We start from the raw sequence: 21,258 nt of genomic DNA, 5'->3' as shown, positions 1-21,258 counted from the left end.
CACACACACACACACACACACACACACACACACACACACACACACACACACATCTCTTCAATCCAAGATGTTCCTTTCTTTCTTTCATTCTTTCTTTCATTCTAAAATTAAGCAAACAGATTTTTGACTAATCAATTTCAATTTCACTTAGTGCAGAATTCAAGTAGTAAAACAAGGGCATTTCAGAGTAACAACAATTGAAAACCCTTCTTAGTTGTTAAAATCCTCATTATTATCATTATTATTATTATTATTATTATTATATACAAAAAATAAAAACTCTTGAAATGTGAACCTGTACTGGGGGGGGGGGAGCTTCCAACCCCTAGTCCATCTGGCTACGCACCTGCACTGTCTCTGTTAGCAGGTTGTATCACATGCACCATTGGTCAAAAACAGTCTTGCTCTGTATTTGAAGTGAAAGAGAGTGAAATATATTTTTAAAACGCATTCCGCTGCAGTTGAAGCGCCGCCGTTGGCACCATGCTTATGCTGTACATTGAAAGTGAAGGAGGGCATTAATGTGCTGTTCTGATGTGTAGCAGCTGACTGCCTGCACATTTAAAACAAATCCAGAGGAAATGTGCACTTATTTAGTGACTTGGATATAACTTATCCAATACCCAGCAATAAAAAATTCCTTGATCTGGCAATTCAGATCACTTTAATTGGATCAAGACATCCTTCCTAAAAATCATGTATAATATGACCTCTTTAAAGACAAACTATCAGCATCACTCATGTGAGTCCATGTTCAACTTTCCTGCTGTGACTCAACAATGAGTGAAAGACTGAAGCCAAAACCTGAGGCATGGAAAGTATCACAGTGATTCAGTGAAAGTGAATGAGTGAAGGAGGAGTGACGGAAGAAAGAGAGCAAGGAAAGGACGGAAAGAGGGGGAATGACTGGCGACTGTGTGGGAAGAGAGAGAGAGCGAGAAGAGAGAGAGAGAGAAAGAGAGGAGGGGCTTAAATAGTATGAACTTGTGTATGATTTTAGCTGCAGGAAGCATTAACCCGGAGAAAAGACTGCAATCAGGACGCCATATAGCCCATGCTGAAGCTTTTGCCGAAGACAAGTGGCCTTATGGGTAGTCACAGAGTGACTTTTTCCGGCGGGTCACACTTTTTCTAGTGCGCTCCTTCGGTCCTGGCAGTTGGTTTGTTTTTCCTTTCCCCCCCCACCGTGCGTAATTTCTCTCCAGGATCGGCAGAAGCGAGATCACAACAACACGGGGACGAGGACTTCGAGCTCCAAATCCAAAAAGGCACTGAGGGGGAAAATGAAAGCCGTTTGGGATATCTGCTTGATTTTCCTCACTCTGCACGTTCCTGGCGCGCTGTCCTTCTCCACACGTAAGTTGACCATCGTTACGCACGGACGGACTCTTTATTGGCCAAGGCTTTGGTTTGGGCACACTGCCTTTTTGGTCCACTCAGATTTGTGACACCCTACTTCGCTAGTATGATTTTTTAAAACATTAAACTGTGGGAAAAGTTGATCGTCATAATAGTAGAACACATTTTTACAAAGCTGTGACCATAACTGTACACTGCAGTGATGGGAATGAAAAAGAATAGGAATAATTTTGTCAAAATTATTTTTTTAATTAAACAATCAAAAAACATTGTTGCAAAAAAATCACTTTTTAAATTTGCTTTCTGATTAGTGGTCAAATGGATAACAAATAACTGAAATTTTTTGTTAATTGTTTTTAAGGATACAATATGATAACAAATGAGAGACAAAATAGCTGTATTTAAATTAGCATTTTTTAACACTGCTACTGTCTGGATTGTTTTAAAGCACAATTGCATATATATTATAAACTGACACAAAAGGGAGTCTGAACATTGTTCCAAAGAAGCCACATGGACAAGCCCACTTGTCAGCTGTGACTGTAGGTCAGAGTGCATTCATTAAGGCGCCTTTATCTTAAAATGCATTTAATCAGCCCAATTAATTGGCTAATTAAGCTTCCACTATTTCATTGCATTAGCTGAGTTGATGTTGTTTTCAGACCTATTACACACCTCAACATGCCATAAAATGTTTTTAAAGGGGTCATTATTTATAAGATTACTCTTTATCTGCCTTTTAATGTGACTGGGGTTTTTATATTAAAAAAACCCGAAATCCCACAAAATATCTATAAAATATATTCACTGATTCATTTAATTTAAACCACCAAATCACAGCATCAGTTGTGTCAAGGAGCTTAATAGGAGTAAAGTTTAAACCTAACCCACCCCCTAAGCATGCAAAATGGCAACAGTTGAAAAGGGCCTTCAGGTGTTTTTTGATTATTGGAAAAAAACGTCAAGAAGTTCAGACTCTTCAGCGAAAAGCAACATTTAGACCCTGAACATCTTGTTTTAGGCTCCTGTGGCGATTGCAAGGATTTCCATAACCAGACTCGTAATTTCTCTGAGACACGCCCACGGAGCCCTCTGATTTCTATTTGACACGTATATGGTCATACCAAGGATCTGCTGCTTGACATGCCCCCCAGCAGTGGAGCTGCTGTCAAGCAGCAGCTCCTTTGCATTTAAAGCAACACATGCAGATATGTGTCATTTTTGGAAACTGGCTTCCATTGTGTTGTTTATCAAGTATTTTTGGCTACAAACTTTAATATCTCTGCAAATCGTGCACTTTAGCATATTCCAAATATTAGATTTTTGAAAAGGTGTATAATGTGGCCCTTGAAAGTAAATGATATTTCTAATAATAAATGTATTTTAAACTACTTAGTACACTTCTTTAAGTTAGTAAATGTGAAAAAGTAATCTACTTAACATGTTTAAATGACAAGCACAGGAGACAACATGCACCCAAAGAGAGCATCAGTAATTAATCAGTAGGAATAGGACAACTAGTTGGAATAGTCGACTACGACAAGCTAATATCCGACTAGTCGACTATTTTTTATTAGTCGACTAGTCAAAAACCATTTATTAAGTTCATTTAACCCTTAAATGAACAGACCTGCTGGAGCTGCTTGCACTCCCTTCACTCAGTGAAGACAGTGTGTGAACCTCGGCAGGTGGATTAGTTGCTCAAACAGGTCGTCTATACCTAGTAAATGAATGCAGGTATTGTTTTCATGCGAATGCCGTTTTTTGTATTTGTGATTTTGTGCTTATATTTGTTAAAATAAATGTCACATTTGAATTTCACCATGAAGATTCGAAATTGGCTTAATTCATTCAAAGTCAAATTCACTTACAGACTAGTTGATGACTAATGGTACCCAACTAGTTTCCCAACTCTAGTAATCAGTGACCATTCTTTGCTGATGGATATTAGTTACCAATTCACTAAATTTCAAATTAAATAAAGCAGCTGTACAACTTAAATTTTTACCCGAGGCCATCAAATACGGTCATCGGGTATTGCGGAGACTTTGCGTCCATCCATCCATCCGTCTGTCCGTCTGTCTGTGCTCAGCATAAATCCAGTCCTGTTACTGCCAGAGTCTTCAAATTCACAGGGAACATTCTTGGGACACAGACTTTGGACAAGTTCAAAGATGGCTACCTTGACCTATTTTAAGAGGTTAAAAAGTCACATCTGTTTCATTCAGTTTGTTTGTTTGTTTTTTTTTTTTTTTTTTTTTTGAAGGGCAGGGGTGACAGCCAATTAAGTAGAGTGGCATGTGACGACAGTGGCTGGTCTAGCTAGCGGCAAACTCCATTTAATTTTTGGGTAAACCTCTTTTTCATATATTATGTAAAAGCTAGCGAGAAATAAACACTTCTAAAACTGAAAATGCTGTTTTTGTAACCTGATAACACCTCTGGAGTGATTTACAAGACATTTCACGGACGTCAACATGCACACTAACTTCTGCTAACTCAAAGCTAACTTCAGCTCTTGTCAGAAAGTCATGTTTGCACACACACATGCCCTCCTGCAGACGCCATTAAATTGTAAATATTGTTTATGATTGATTGATTGGTAGAGGGGCTTTATCGAACATGTAGAAATTGTACATAAGACAATTGGATCTTATAGTTAATGTAAATGACTATATATATATATATATATATATATATATATATATATATACACACACACACACACACACACACACACACACACACACACACACACACACACACTTTGCAGTGGGATACCAATTAAACAATCCTAATACAGCCGAAGGTATTTTAGCATTGCATTATATTTATTCATTAGAAACGTATCTAAGGGCCAGAATTCAGTGGTGTCCAAACTATTCCAGAAAGGGCCGAGAGGGTGCAGGTTTTCTTTGCAGCCACTGAGTCCAGCAGGTGATTTCATTGATGAACTCATCCCACCTGCTCAAAGTGTTGTTAATTAGTGAAATCACCTGCTGGAGTCAGTGGCTGCAAAGAAAACCTGCACGCTCTCAGCCCTTTCTGGAATAGTCTGGACACCACTGGGCCAGATGGATTCAATGTCAAGGCTATATGTGGCCCTTGAGGCACCAGTTGGCTCTCGTATATAATGAAATACTTGATTCAACAGTTTCCCAATTCAGAGATACAACACAGATTCATTTTACACAGGAAGCACGGCTCCATTCTGGGTGTGATTTTGACATGTTTAAAGGATAAATTTGACAGGTGCGATGGCTGATGTGCTGGCGGTGAGGTATAAGCCCATTGGCTGTACGGCCCAGTGTCCCTGCAGAGGAAACCCTCCAGGAGGTTGAATTTCAACAAGTCAGGCCATAATTCGTTTAACACATGGAGCACGGGCCTTTGCGAACCGCAACCAAACAGTGACATCATTTGGTCGGGTTTTGGAGAATGTTAACCGGCAGCTTAATGCACACTAAAGTAAATAAATCAAAGTTATGTCCGCTCCCTGTAAGTGGCTGGATTAGATTTTTATGGAGAGCTCACTGGCAAAGAGTAGCAGCTTATAGTGTGGCTCTGCTGCTATTCATCCTGTTTGAAAGACGATCATAAAAGCAAGTATAGTTTGGGGGCTTAAAGAAGACAACGGGCCTTGATCATAAGCTGCCCTGCTGTTTTTTATAGGGTATAATTGGTTGTTACTGTTTATTCACTGTAATAATGAAGGGTGCTTCCCCATTTAGAAGAGTGCGGTTTTTTGCATGCCTTCAGAATCAAAAGTTTTACATGTGGAACTTTCTGACTGGCCATAATTAGTTTTTAGTGCAACACATAATCCTTCAAAGATTTTTTTTAGTTGTATGTCTTCTCATCTTGAAAACAAATATTTATGTGGGACATTATCATTTAAGACCTGGTATACATCCAAAACAACATGATTCCAAAATATATAAATTTCAGGAAAGGGATTTTAATCTGGCCAAATTTTCTATTTCTCCCACCTGTGCATGCCATAACTACCGTACCGCCTGGTCCATAAGTATTTGGACAGTGACACGTTCTTTTGCAATAAAGACCAAATGGGTCATATTGTGCTGCAGTGCACAGTTTCAGCTTGAAGTGAGGTGGGGTTATAATACACAATACATACATAAAGTAACTGGACAAATTAACATAATTCTAAATATAAGAATTACGCAAGACCTGGTGAGGGAAGCCATCAAGACACCTCAGAAGGAGTTACAGGCTCCTGTGACTGTTTCCACTGAGAACGAACAAGATGTGAAATTCAGCTACACTTTGCAGAAGTCATGTGGGAGAATTGAGCCTAGGTTGATCTGTTTTTCCTGTTTTAAAGTCCTCTTTTGTTCTCGCTCTACCATCAAGCTGTGATTTACGATTGCAACAGGTAAATATTGCACTGTTCCCGTTTCTCCAATCGCATCCACAGAAGCCTGTACGCCTTTAGAGTTGTAATGGGTGTCTTGGTGGCTTCCCTCACTGGTCTCCTCTTGCACAATCACTGGGTACTGTAGTCTTGTTTGAGGGTGGGCGCTAAAGGGGTTAAATGAAAGAGCATAATTGTACATCCAGGGACATCCCTCTGTCTGTTCCCATTAGAAACATGGCACTTTCTCTGAGGTTTTGGGCAAATTACACGGCAAACAAAGTGAAATGCAAACAAAAAGTGAAGATGCAATGGAAAGGGGATGTGTGTTGTGGTTTGTTTATGACCCAGAGCTCAGACATGTTCAGGCGGTTGTGCAGGCGTGAGAGTCAAAGTGTGTAGGCTAAAACTTACCACTGGGAACTGAAAAAAAAACGCACTTTTCGTGGCTGCTTTGGTGATTGCAGCCGAAATAAAAGAGAAACACCATCTTTCTGTTAGAAGTGATGCTGTGTTGTGCAGGCTGTCCCTGGAAGTGGTCAAATCCCGCGATATCACACAGGGGTTCAAATGAGACTGCGGTTCCTTTTTGCCTACTTCAGGTAGATTAACCACACAGTAACAGACTGTTTGTTTGTCTTAATAATTGACAATAAATGAAGTTCAAGACATGTCACTGACTTGGAAATGTTGATGTATCCATCCCCTAATTAGTCTAAAAAAAACCCCAAAAACTAACTTACGTCAGTTTGTTCAATTTATATGTACTGAAAAAAATACAAGGAGGTGTGCATAAAAATGGCTGTAATTCCTTAATGGTTAATATATTTTTTGTTAAATCCCCTTGAATTAAAGCTGAACATTACACTACAAGCACTTCTTGATTGTTTCAGTTCAGCTTCACTGTAGTGGAGTCCAGAGGTCAAATGACAAAAACAGTGCCACCGTCCAAATACTTATGCACCTGATTGTACATGACATATCTGCACTGTGTTGATAAGAGCAACAGTTGTGCTGAAATCAGTGACAAAATGAAATCCTTGTTGTCTTCTCAATCTTTTCTCAGATGCTTTGCGCGGCTCACAGTTGCTAAAGTCGCGTGACTCCTTCCTCTCGACCGTGCACACGGTCTCATTAAAATCGTCCACATGCGTGCCTTTAATACAACAACACAGGACTTTTCTTTTAATACCAAAAAGGGATTTCATGTACTTTTGAAGATCGAGTTCTGCACTTTGTTCCCTGACCCAAAAATTCATCACTCGTCACGAGCTTACTTTATTTATTAGTTTACAAAGTTTGCACAGCGGATGTTCCGAGCTTTAACATCCAGATTAAACTGATCTCACCGATCCGTGCTTAAGCAGCCTTCACCTCTCCAAATAAATAACACTTTATAATCCATTTTGTCCTGTGAGCGGGACGAGTAGAAACAATAAACTGCAGTAATTTTCTCTGATCATTCTTGGGTTTGAGCCGCGCACAGAAGTGTTCGGGGTGAATACCCCGTCGTCATGCCTGGAATAGGTAAACACTGATTGTTATTCAGCTGGAGCGGCGTATTATTGGCTAATTACGCCGTCTTTCGTTGGCCCTATCTGGTGACAAGGTAAGCGGCACTCTGTGCGTGTGTTTGTGTGCAGGCGTTGGCGTTAAAATGAACTTCTTCAAAGGCGGATCTCTGCTGAAAAGGACGTACAATATCTGTCAGCAGATAGTGAACGGATGTGGCCCCGGGCGCAGATTTGCAGTGGTCTAACAAGTGTTGACGCTCCCGCTCGCTCGCTCACTTTATACAATTCATCTTACTTAAATGTTTTCATGCTGTCTGCTTCGTCGGGTAAACATCTGTTGTGTTCTTTTTTGTCCATGTTCAACTTCTCGGTCCTCCTCTACGTGACCGTCATTTGGCACGCAGCTGCAAAATCTGAGCTAATAATGAAAAGCAGGACCTGAAAAGCAACATTTATCTTCAACATTGTCTCTACAGCGGGTTTTAGGGGTGTAAAATATAAACAAACTGAAATGTAAAATTGTGATCAACAGGAGGAATGTTGATGAGAGTAATTTAACGGGTGACAGTTGTGCTCTTCTGAATATAATTACAGGCCGGAGGAATCTGTGGAAAAGTGCTTTCTTCTGCATTTGTTGGAGAATTCTCTAATACTTAATCGCTGGATTACAGAGAATAACAGGGTGTCAACGTCAGTCAGTATCTGGCAACTTCTGCAGGAACTCGAACAGGAAGGATGTAATTAAATACACAACGTTGGTGGGATTAAATTTCCAAGGTAGGGCTGCAACTAATGATTATTATTCTTCTAATCAATTCGTCTTACTTTTTTGTTAGTCTGTTAATTATTTTCTGATGTGTAAATTATTCTTTGATCCATTTACCAGTAAATCATAACCATAAATTCAACTAATAACTTTCAATCTTGCATTCAAATGTTTTATCATAGACAGTATTTATTTTACAAAAAAGGAGAAAAAAGTAAGAAAAGGGGGAAAAAAACAGAAAATAAAACTCTAACTATTTCATAGTGATATTTCAGTTAATCTGTTAATTATTTTCTGGATTAATCCATTCATTATTTTGTCCAAAAAATATCATACAGCAGTGAAAACTATAGATTAAAATGTCAGAAAATGGTGAAAGATATCAATAAGTGTTTGTCAAAGTCCAAGATGACATCCTTAAATGTCTTGTTTTGTCCACAACCCAAAGATTTTCAGTTTACTGTCAGAGCAGAGGAAAGAAACCAGATAATATTCACATTTAAGAAGCTGAAATCACAGAATTTGGACATTAATGAAAGACTCAAATGACTCTACCAAAATAGTTGAGGTGGGAATGTGAGTGTCAATGCACCGCCCCTGTGCACGCTCCCAGATATGACCTGACCTAGAAACTGACCCCACTGAGCTAATAACCTCTCTGCCCTCCATCCGTCAGTGTCTCTGTGTTTTCTTGCTACTGTTGCAGGAGGACAAAGACCTAAGATTTAAGACATCTAAGGCTTCACTTTAAATCTCTATGAATCACGTCTAAGACTGTGAAAAAAGGAAGAATTTGCATATGCAGCCATGCCTCCTCCCCCACCACCTTCTCTACAATATAAGTCATAGCTAACTCATACAATTAAGAATATACAAAATCTGAATATTGTAGTATTTGATATTTGATGCCTTTGCCCCTCTTTTTGATGAATTATGGGGGCGGCAGACAAAACAACCATGAGACAATCTGCCTCCATGTACGTGCAATCTTTGTGCCAGAGTTATAAATCTTTGCATGTGGCACAATCTTATTTTATGAATCTCACTCATTGTAAAATTGTGTGCACATGCAGGGCCGGCTTTCTGCTCCCATCTTCAGCCATGAATAGCTGTAGGCGCACCTTCAGATAATCATTTGCATATATAAACTCTGTGGGTCTGGAGCTCCAAAGATGGACCCGTTTCTTCAAAGAGACCTTGGAAGCATAATGCAGCAAATGAGCCAACTCGATTTAAGGAAGAAATAAAAAACGATCTCCAACAACGCCAGTGCACTCATCATTACGCACCACCGTTATGCGTGGCTGCAACTAATTGCATCACCCACATTCAACAAAAACAAAGTAGAGTCTGCTGTGAGAGCACATACCTCTGCCAACACATCGCATATGTCTCTTTAACCATTAAACATCAATTTTAGCAGGATTAAGCAAAGCCTACAAAACGAATTTTCTTGAAGTACAAGCCAAAGAAAAAAGGCATTAAATTTTGGAGGGGATCCAACTGAGGGGGTAGAACCAGGAATGGGTTTTTTCACTTTCAATAACATTGTCAGATAAGGAATATTTCATAATTTTCACAAATTTCTCAAGCAAGAATGTCGATATTAGCAGTCAACATATGCCTCATTTTTTCCATAAAGATCTGTCCATTATTTCCACCAGAAGGACTCAGAAGGCAAGTTAAATTTGATCATTTTAATGCAACAGGTAGTGCACAGAATGTTATAGTCTATGGTGACTTAGATTTGGCACTGGTCCCCATTATGGCAGTGAGTAGACTTGAGATGCTCACAAATCCTGGAAATCGAAATGGCAGGGACGGAGTCTGTCCCCAGACAGAGGACAGAGACTCACTGTTGACTGTGGGGTGGAGGAGGGAATGTCTTGACAGTGATCTGTAAACAGTGAGAGGTGAGAATGTGTGTGGTTCCTATTTGTTGAGAGCTAATGATTTATGGAAACACCTGCTTTTTTTTAAGAAATTAAAGCTGATGTTATATAACCAACTCTGAGTGACTACTTAAAAATCTGAGTCCTCTGGTAGAACTTACGCTGCGCTGCATTTTTTTTTTTTTGTTGAGGAAATTCATGTAAATCTCGCAGTGTAAAAAAGAAAAAAGAAAAAAAAAAAGTCCTTGATCTGCTTCCTTAGTTGGATCCACTCCAGATGTTAATGTTTCTTCCCTGGTCCATACCCACACATTAACCAAGTTTCAAGAAAATTTTTTTTTTTTTTTTTTTTTTTTTTGTACCCTGTTAACATGCAAACAGCACTGAAATCTTACGTCCTTTTCGGAGGTAAATTGTACATATTAATATCAGGGTGAGTACATGAACAGAAATAAGAAATGTGCTGTCTTTATGATTAAAACTGTCTCGCCTCATTTTTTTGTTTCTACACATATTAAGCTTGACATGACTTCCTCTGAAAAACATGAGTACACATGGTCTGAAGTACGCATGTGGTAGGGAATTTTCATCGCACAATATTCCTTTGTAAATATGGTCCCAGGTGCTTCTGGTTTTGCAATATAGCTTTGAGACCTGAATGTTAACCAGTACTCTAATCCTTGGGTACCACTGGAATGGCTTCTTGTTAAATGAGTAGTGATTTCGGGAGACCCATAGTATTGTATTGTGGAATAACATGAGTTACAACAATATGACCACGTGGTGGTCTTCCATGTTCCACCATGCCATGAGGCACCATGCAGGTGCCTCATTGTTGAGGACACCAGCAACTTGTGAAGACCAAGAAGATGCCAACATATCACTTGGCTGCTGCAGAATCTTTTCTTCAGAAGATATGGATCTACAGTGCCACCCTGGACCCAGGATGGTTCCATGGAGTGGTGAATGCTGCAATGCACTGCACGAGTGCTTCCAGACCTGCCCTGACTTCATTTTTGAGCTGACGTGTTATGTTTGTTTCCTTTAGTTCAATGACCAAAACAATTAATGGCTCTTCCTTCTGAGTGTCTAAGTTTTCCTTACTGAGTTTGTCCCTGATGTCACCATTTTTTGCATGTGTGTGTAACCTTTAGAATTGTGTTTTACAGTCTTCATTGCTTTGGACTATCACGGTGGTTTGCATTGCAAAGTGGATTGCATAAAGTAAATAATCTTGACATTTCTTGCATGTGGTTGGTCCTTTCTGCACGACACAAAGTCTTGATTTGTAGGCTGTATTGCTCAACTGCTCTTCTTGATGTTGGTGCAACACATATCAAAGGTTGCTGCTGCATCTGTGTATAACACAACCCGTAGGTAATGTTGGGGTATTTAAACAAAGGCATGTTGGACGAGATACTGATCAGTGAAAGATCCAATGCTCTTGAGTTATTTTCTTGGAGGTCTTGAAGACAGTTGTCCTCACCTTGCCCTTGCTTGTTCTGAACTGACAAACTGCAGAGCAATTTGCCTGTAGGCTGCGTTTTGGAGCAGAACACGTGGCGTTGTGTGACCGAACTACTGTAGAGAGATACAGAAAAATAAGTCGCAGATTTAGCTGAAAACCAATGAGGTACCACTGAGATGTCCTTTGTAACATAGAAGCTCTTATCAGTCAAATACATACTTTTGTTCTAAATAGCACACCTCATGAATGCAACACCTTAGTTTTGAAGTCAAATATTGAATGTTAAGGAAGAGGACGCCGACAGCTAATGTTACCTTCTCAGGTCTGTTTATCTAAACTTGTTGACATCGCAGTGATTACGTGGTCATCAACTTCTTCTATGATCCATCCCCTCCTGTTCTCCTCAGAGGTAGCAACCATCTACCCCCAGGACCCCGCCCTGACCATTGGGTCCAGTCTGACTGCCACTTGTTGTGTGAACCCTGACCTTGGTGTCCACGCCAGCTCTCTGTTCTGGACACTGAACGGTCGCCGACTGCCCAGCTCCTCGTACAGAGTTCTGAGCCCAACGGCCCTCAGTGTGACATTGGCCAGGCTCCCCGCTTCCCGGCAACGCTCTGGCGACAACCTGGTGTGTCATAACCCTGGGGGACATGTCTTGGCTGGTTCCTGCCTCTATGTTGGCCGTAAGTTAACCCATTTTGTCAGCTTTTATGATATCATCGCATATATCAGTTAAAAATGTTACGTTTATTGGTGGTCTCATTAATGGAGCGAATATGTGAGATTGTGAGTGTTCGACAGTTCAGCCAGCTAATTTGAGACTAGACACATGACATATTTACACAACTTATGTTGTCCATCATAACAGTTACTGACGCTCTCACTGCCTCAAGAAAAATGTGCTCACTGGGTTGCAAAGGCATCCACAGGAACAGCACTACGCTGAATTTACAAAAGTAGCCTGTGACCATAATTTTACACCACTTCCTTCTAAATTCAGCCTCCCTGAAATGAGCGTCCATTGCTTTCCAAACCTCCGCTCATTAATACTTGCTAAGAACATGTTGGCACTGATGACCTCTGGTATGATTGTTTATCCCTGGATTCAACACAAGCACAACAGACAATCTGTAGCCATGAGCGATCACAACATTTTGGTCATACGGCACTTTTCTTTTGCACGAACCAGTGTGCAGGTGCCTCAGTGTTGAGGACCCCAGCAATGGGAGAAGGCCAATGGGTCAGCCACGTTTCACCTGGCTGTGACAGATAGATGGTTATACGTCCACCAAGGACCTAATAAAATCATCTCACTCACTCATCACGCATCTTCAACTGCTTATCCGGGATCGGGTCGCGGGAGGTAACAGCTCTAGCAGGGGACCCCAGACTTCCCTTTCCTGTGCCACATTGACCCACGCTGACTGGGGGATCCCGAGGCATTCCCGGGCCAGTTTGGAGACATAATCTATTTCACGGGTCTTCACCGGGGTCTTCTCCCAGATGGACGTGCCTGGAACACCTCCCTCGGGAGGCGCCCAGGAGGCATCCTTACCAGATGCCCGAACCACCTCGGCTCTACTCCGAGCTTCCCACAGATAACCGAGGCTTCTCACCCTATCTCTAAAATCATCTGTGTTTATTTATTTGTCTGTCCTTTAGCGAGATTATGTCAAAACTACTGCACAAATTTTGACAAAATTTTCACCACAGATAGATATTAGGCCATGGAAGACTCCATTAAAGTTTGGAGGTGATCTGGATTCTGGATCATGATTTCACTTTATATAGGCTTGAAGGGTTACGTCAAAACCACTTCATAGATCTCATGAAATGTGCACTACAGATAGATATTAGGGCATGGAAGACTCCACTGAATTTTAGAGGTGATCTGGCTCCGGCATACTGGCAGAGCTGACTGTGTTATTTTGTTTGATACTGGCTGATGACAAAAAAATGGTCCTTGTCATGTTGCAGGTAAATATATTGGGTACAAGCTAAAATAATGTTAGGTTATAGTTAATAATAGTGGTTACTTACCATCATGGTTGTAAAATGTTGAACCTATCTCTTTGCTGGTGAGCAGGCGGCAGTACAGCGACACTTCCTGTGGAAATCAAGGATGTTTTCTTTGAAACATCTTGGTAGCATGCAAAATTATCTACACACCAGCACTGCAACAATTAATCCATTATATCAATTATTAAATAAGTGACAGCTATTTTGGTATATCGGTTTTTAAAAATCTGAAAATCAGAGAGTCTGGACAATTTAAAAAACAGCCCAAATTCTCTGGTTGTAGCATCTGAAATGTGAATGTTTTCTGGATTCTTTTCTCTTCTTGACAGTAAACTGAAACGTGGCATTTAGGACATTATTTCGGGTTTTGAGAAACACTGTTTGACATGTTTTACAATTTTGTGACATTTTATGAACCAAACAACTAATCCAGAAACTAATCAACAGATTAAATTCTGTGTAAATATTGGTTAGTTTCATCCCTATGAAATATGTTTGGATTTATTTTCAGTGCCTCTGGTGGTGGTGGTGTGTGTGTGTGTGTGTGTGTGTGTGTGTGTGTGTGTGTGTGTGTGTGTGTGTGTGTGTGTGTGAGAGAGACTGAGAGAGAGAGAGAGAGAGGAGAGAGAGAGAGAGAGAGAGAGAGGGGGAGAGGCAAGCTGTGACCAAGATTTTCTTCCATATTTTTTCCCTTTGTAATTTTTGTCACTTTATTGTTACGATTTCTTAAAAATTTGAAAAGTAAGTACTTTTTATGACAAAATATGTGAACGCAAGTTTGAAAGTTATTGTTCTAATTTATGGGCATGATTTACCAGTAAATTAACCAAAGGATAGCAACTTATCCAAAACATTTAATAGACTTGTTTAAAAACAACAACATTGTAACCTTAATTGATTCATCAAAAATAAATAATAAATTAATTAATTGATAATTGATAGATTAATCCAATGGTTCCCAAACATTTTCTGCAGGGACCCCCCCCCCCCACACACACCTCCCCTTGAATTTATTTTATTCATTGTAATTTATACAAAGCTACAACTTCTTATTGAACCAAGCAAATCAAGTAATGTGACAAATCATCTTTACAGTGGAATTATTAGAAGTGACATGCATCATGAATCTTCAGGTTATACGTATATTTCTCATGAACTTGTCCATGTTTTAGTCTGTTTGTTTAATATTTTAATGAAATATAAATAAATATTTTAATTGCCCTTTGTGCTTAGTGTAGCATAAAAATTAATGCAGCTGACTAATACATTAAAAATAAATATTTGAATTGCCCTTTGTGCTTAGTGTAACATAAAAATTAATGCATCTGACTAATATATTAAAAATAAATATTTGAATTGCCCTTTTTGCTTAGTGTAACATAAAAAGTAATGCAGCTGACTAATACATTACAGGAGGCAATGCTCTCTACTTACCCTGCTATTTATAGGGGGTGTGGCCACCACCTTGGGAACCACTGGATTAATCAATTACTAAAAATAATCATTAGTTTCAGTCCTCCTATACAGCCCGTCTGCATAAACAGCTGCGTGTGCAACAAAACATAATGCACGGAGCCTAAAAACTGCTAATCCACTGCCTGCTGCAACTCTGCGCTCACACTGCTGCATGTGTGCATTTAAAGTGGATATGACACTTCAAAATCAAATCAAATCAATTTTATTTATATAGCGCCAAATCACAACAAACAACTGCCCCAAGGCGCCTTTATATTGTAAGGCAAGGCCATACAATAATTATGGGAAAAACCCCAACAGTCAAAACGACCCCCTGTGAGCAAGCACTTGGCGACAGTGGGAAGGAAAAACTTCCTTTTAACAGGAAGAAACCTCCAGCAGAACCAGGCTCAGGGAGGGGCAGTCTTCTGCTGGGACTGGTTGGGGCTGAGGGAGAGAACCAGGAAAAAGACATGCTGTGGAAGAGAGCAGAGATCAATCACTAATGATTAAATGCAGAGTGGTGCATACAGAGCAAAAAGAGAAGGAAACATCATGGGAACCCCCCAGCAGTCTAAGTCTATAGCAGCATAACTAAGGGATGGTTCAGGGTCACCTGATCCAGCCCTAACTATAAGCTTTAGCAAAAAGGAAAGTTTTAAGCCTAAACTTAAAAGTAGAGAGGGTGTCTGTCTCCCTGATCTGAATTGGGAGCTGGTTCCAGAGGAGAGGAGCCTGAAAGCTGAAGGCTCTGACTCCCATTCTACTCTTACAAACCCTAGGAACTACAAGTAAGCCTGCGGTCTGAGAGCGAAGCGCTCTATTGGGGTGATATGGTACTATGAAGTCCCTAAGATAAGATGGGACCTGATTATTCAAAACCTTATAAGTAAGAAGAAGAATTTTAAATTCTATTCTAGAATTAACAGGAAGCCAATGAAGAGGCCAATATGGGTGAGATATGCTCTCTCCTGCTAGTCCCTGTCAGTACTCTAGCTGCAGCATTTTGAAAACTGAAGGCTTTTCAGGGAACTTTTAGGACAACCTGATAATAATGAATTACAATAGTCCAGCCTAGAGGAAATAAATGCATGAATTAGTTTTTCAGCATCACTCTGAGACAAGACCTTTCTAATTTTAGAGATATTGCGCAAATGCAAAAAAGCAGTCCTACATATTTGTTTAATATGCGCATTGAATGACATATCCTGATCAAAAATGACTCCAAGTTTTCTCACAGTATTACTAGAGGTCAGGGTAATGCCATCCAGAGTAAGGATCTGGTTAGACACCATGTTTCTAAGATTTGTGGGGCCAAGTACAATAACTTCAGTTTTATCTGAGTTTAAAAGCAGGAAATTAGAGGTCATCCATGTCTTTATGTCTGTAAGACAATCCTGCAGTTTAGCTAATTGGTGTGTGTCCTCTGGCTTCATGGATAGATAAAGCTGGGTATCATCTGTGTAACAATGAAAATTTAAGCAATGCTGTCTAAAATACTGCCTAAGGGAAACATGTATAAAGTGAATAAAATTGGTCCTAGCACAGAACCTTGTGGAACTCCATAATAAACCTTAGTCTGTGAAGAAGATTCCCCATTTACATGAACAAAGTGTAATCTATTAGATAAATATGATTCAAACCACCACAGCGCAGTGCCTTTAATACCTATGGCATGCTGTAATCTCTGTAATAAAATTTTATAGTCAACAGTATCAAAAGCAGCACTGAGGTCTAACAGAACAAGCACAGAAATGAGTCCATTGTCTGAGGCCATAAGAAGATCATTTGTAACCTTCACTAATGCTGTTTCTGTACTATGATGGATTCTAAAACCTGACTGAAATTCTTCAAATAGACCATTCCTCTGCAGATGATCAGTTAGCTGTTTTACAACTACCCTTTCAAGAATTTTTGAGAGAAAAGGAAGGTTGGAGATTGGCCTATAATTAGCTAAGATAGCTGGGTCAAGTGATGGCTTTTTAAGTAATGGTTTAATTACTGCCACCTTAAAAGCCTGTGGTACATAGCCAACTAATAAGATAGATTGATCATATTTAAGATCGAAGCATTAATTAATGGTAGTGCTTCCTTGAGCAGCCTGATAGGAATGGGGTCTAATAGACATGTTGATGGTTTGGAGGAAGTAACTACATGAAAAATCCACAAAATCGGAGAGAAAGAGTCTAACCAAATACCGGCATCACTGAAAGCAGCCAAGATAATGATATGTCTTTGGGATGGTTATGAGTAATTTTTTCTCTAATAGTTAGAATTTTATTAGCAAAGAAAATCATGAAGTCATTACTAGTTAAAGTTAAAGGAATACTCAGCTCAATAGAGCTCTGACTCTTTGTCAGCCTGGCTACAGTGCTGAAAAGAAACCTGGGGTTGTTCTTATTTTCTTCAATTAGTGATGAGTAGTAAGATGTCCTAGCTTTACGGAGGGCTTTTTTTTATAGAGCAACAGACTCTTTTTCCAGGCTAAGTGAAGATCTTCTAAATTATGAGACGCCATTTCCTCTCCAACTTACGGGTTATCTGCTTTAACCTGCGAGTTTGTGAGTTATACCACGGAGTCAGGCAATTCTGATTTAAGGCTCTCTTTTTCAGAGGAGCTACAGCATCCAAAGTTGTCTTCAATGAGGATGTAAACTATTGACGAGATACTCTATCTCACTCACAGAGTTTAGGTAGCTACTCTGCACTGTGTTGTTATATGGCATTAGAGAACATAAAGAAGGAATCATATCCTTAAACCTAGTTACAGCGCTTTCTGAAAGACTTCTAGTGTAATGAAACTTATTCCCCACTGCTGGGTAGTCCATCGGAGTAAATGTAAATGTTATTAAGAAATGATCAGACAGAAGGGAGTTTTCAGGGAATACTGTTAAGTCTTCAATTTCCATACCATAAGTCAGAACAAGATCTAAGATATGATTAAAGTGGTGGGTGGACTCATTTACATTTTGAGCAAAGCCAATTGAGTCTAATAATAGATTAAATGCAGTGTTGAGGCTGTCATTCTCAGCATCTGTGTGGATGTTAAAATCGCCCACTATAATTATCTTATCTGAGCTAAGTACTAAGTCAGACAAAAGGTCCGAAAATTCACAGAGAAACTCACAGTAACGACCAGGTGGACAATAGATAATAACAAATAAAACTGGTTTTTGGGACTTCCAATTTGGAGTCAAGCTTTCAAATGAATTAAAGCTCTGTCTGGGCCTCGGCCCGTGCTACGAGCATTCTGACAGTTAGTGTGACTCGGGGTGTTGACTCATTTAAACTAACATATTCATCCTACTGTAACCAGGTTTCTGTAAGGCAGAATAAATCAATATGTTGATCAATTATATATCATTTACTAACAGGGACTTAGAAGACAGAGACCTAATGTTTAATAGACCACATTTAACTGTTTAGTCTGTGGTGCAGTTGAAGGTGCATATTATTTTTCTTTTTGAATTTTTATGCTTAAATAGATTTTGCTGGTTATGGTGGTCTGGGAGCAGGCACTGTCTCTACGGGGATGGGGTAATGAGAGGATGGCAGGGGGAGAGAAGCTGCAGAGAGGTGTGTAAGACTACAACTCTGCTTCCTGGTCCCAACCCTGGATAGTCACGGTTTGGAGGATTTAAGAAAATTGGCCAGATTTCTAGAAATGAGAACTGCTCCATCCAAAGTGGGATGGATGTCGTCTCTCCTAACAAGACCAGGTTTTCCCCAGAAGCTTTGCCAATTATCTATGAAGCCCACCTCATTTTTTGGACAACACACAGACAGCCAGCAATTCAAGGAGAACATGCGGCTAAACATGTCACTCCCGGTCCGATTGGGGAGAGGCCCAGAGAAAACTACAGAGTCCGACATTGTTTTTGCAAAGTTACACACCGATTCAATGTTAATTTTAGTGACCTCCGATTGGCGTAACCGGGTGTCATTACTGCCGACGTGAATTACAACCTTACCAAATTTACACTTAGCCTTAGCCAGCAGTTTCAAATTTCCTTCAATGTCGCCTGCTCTGGCCCCCGGAAGACAATTGACTATGGTTGCTGGTGTCGCTAACTTCACATTTCTCAAAACAGAGTTGCCAATAACCAGAGTTTGATCCTCGCGGGTGTGTCACCGAGTGGGGAAAAATGGTTAGAAATGTGAACGGGTTGGCGGTGTACACGAGGCTTCTGTTTACTACGCTTCCTCCTCACAGTCACCCAGTCGGCCTGCTTTCCCGGCTGCTCGAGATCTGCTGGAAGGGAACTAATGGCGGCTAGGCTACCTTGGTCTGCACCGACTACAGGGGCCTGGCTAGCTGTAGAACTTAAAGACAACATAGTCTTATTACATGTAACAAAGGTTATATACTTTGGTCAACCTAAGCATTTTGGTCAAGATGGACGCGGTTCTCCCGTTATATAAACATTTGAACGTCCCGCCACTGAAAAATCTGCATGCCCCGTGACCAGCTTCCCCCTGAGCACCAAGCCTGAAATACGTCATTGCATGTAGACCGTATCGGCTTGCGCGCCTGGCGGCCGTTGTTTACACTTTTTTTGCGGCAGAAACTTTGATTAAACACAGCTCTCAGGGACTTGTTTGTCGATATGCCTGACCAGTGTGTCGCAGCATATTGCACAAACACAAGGGCAAAAGGTTTTAACCTTTTTAAGTCCAGGCAGATTGATCAAAAGCCGCTGTGTTGCGATGCACAAAATGTCAGGGTGCCGCTCACACACCCGCATTTGCTCCCGACAGCAGACACTTTCCTCTACCGTCTCCATGTTCTCACCGCTCACAGGAACACATAAAATGTCAACCCCAAATAATATGTTCACAGTAATCTTGAAATGGTCAAGGAACTTGTAAAAATATCACTGCAATACGTAGTAAACACAGCGGTGCCATGTTCACTGTTGTTTTCAGCGATCTTTTTTGAAACTTTCGCCGTTTATTTCCTATTCTTTCATGAAAATACGTAACTAAACATGGATGAATGCAATGCCAGGCACTCGAAAACGGCAAAAACCCGAAGGTAATGATGGTGGTCCACAAGTAGTAGCTACACTATCGCTGCTCCTGAACAGTAACAAAGGCAGTAAACAGACGCTAGAATCAAAAATGCTATAAATAGAGTGTTATAAACAGCAGCAACAAACATCAAAGCCCCCCTTACCATTCCATATTCTGCAGCCTTTCAAAATCCATCGGAATTTGCACATCTCTTGCCTTTGCTTCGGCTACGCCATAAACACCGTCGGCATTATTTTCGCTGTCAGAATGCTCCTGGTTTGAATGTTCATCCAAAAGATACGGCTCAAATCTGTACGGTCTAATCACTGCTGCGACATCCTCAGGATCCGAGTCAGTCTCGATTTCCTCACAGAAACAATCCACACTTGAAGAGGAGTCAGAAAAGTTCTCGATCTCGTCACTGTTCATGCTGAGGTCCATCTGTTCCTGTTGTCGATCGAACAGACAAAGACGGGACTCACAACATCACGTGACCGCTGATGGAACGCTGCCAGCGCGCTTTCCAAGAAACACACTTTTGAGAAGCTGTACAAACTTTATTTCTCAGTGATAATGATTAAAACCACTTTCAACTTACTATACTGTATGTATATTTGTGGTATTTATATAAGTTTTACCTAATTTTTTAGGTGTCATATCCATTTTAATGTGCCCGTCCCACACCTTGACATCCAGTAGGCTGTGTTCTTAAGGAGAAGTCACTCCCCAAACCCCCCTGTGTGCAGGTTCTAAATGTGTGCAGCGGTGAGTGACGAGGTCACAGCCTTGACACTAGACCTCATCTTCTGCACCTACATAAATAAATATACTCCACAAGTTGTCTGTCTGAACTGTGCGATCTCATAGTGACCTTAAAACAGGCCTAATTCTCAGGGGAAATAAAAGGGAGACAGCGCGGATGTTGTGGGCAGATTTTAAACGTTCCTACACACTTGCGGTTGTATTTAATGTGTTGTAATCCTTCTAAAGGCCTCTACCAGAGTCGCTGTGTGATGCTGTAAGCGTCTGTGTGGTCCGTTACTCGCACTATCACTCACGGGAGTTGATTCTGACATTTCACACAGATGCAAACACTATTGCACAGTTATACTTGTGAGGACCCTCGATGATACACGGTGCTGCTCACACGTCCTTTTATTTTTATTTTAAGAATAATCTGAGGCATAGAAACACATCTAAAAGGACAAGTTGACTTCTTTTACAACCGGAGTCATAATAAAACAAACATCGGCCTCATGTTACGAAAAGATTTGTTTGAGTGAAGAAAAGTTCCCACATTTACCAATTTTCTTGTCTTTTTTCATACATATGAACAGATTTCATGTGTAACCTGGACCTGCAGTGAATGCTGTGGAATTAAGAGTCTATCCCAG

General features: G+C 40.4%; 1 protein-coding gene across 1 annotated transcript; it reads left to right on the top strand.

Moving 5' to 3' along the window:
- Window positions 1–1,192: 1,192 nt before the first annotated feature.
- Window positions 1,193–20,886, top strand: LOC117531903 (cytokine receptor-like factor 1). The gene is made up of 3 exons (XM_034195092.1): window positions 1,193–1,356; window positions 11,782–12,060; window positions 20,855–20,886. The coding sequence occupies exons 1-3, from the start codon at window positions 1,284–1,286 to the stop codon at window positions 20,884–20,886; spliced, it is 384 nt and encodes a 127-aa protein (XP_034050983.1). The 5' UTR covers window positions 1,193–1,283.
- Window positions 20,887–21,258: the final 372 nt, after the last annotated feature.

This window comes from Thalassophryne amazonica, chromosome 19, assembly GCF_902500255.1.
Source record: "Thalassophryne amazonica chromosome 19, fThaAma1.1, whole genome shotgun sequence".
NCBI classification, from domain to species: Eukaryota; Metazoa; Chordata; class Actinopteri; order Batrachoidiformes; family Batrachoididae; genus Thalassophryne; species Thalassophryne amazonica.
The sequence above is the reverse complement of the archived record's forward strand: the minus strand, read 5'-3'. Positions and strand labels throughout refer to the sequence as shown.

Bases quoted from the DNA above. Each gene is read 5' to 3' on its own strand.
- LOC117531903 (XM_034195092.1), top strand. From the start codon at position 1,284: ATGAAAGCCGTTTGGGATATCTGCTTGATTTTCCTCACTCTGCACGTT. The intron at 1,357-11,781 runs GTAAGTTGACCA...TGTTCTCCTCAG, and splicing joins CGCGCTGTCCTTCTCCACAC to AGGTAGCAACCATCTACCCC. The intron at 12,061-20,854 runs GTAAGTTAACCC...ATCCTTCTAAAG, and splicing joins TTCCTGCCTCTATGTTGGCC to GCCTCTACCAGAGTCGCTGT.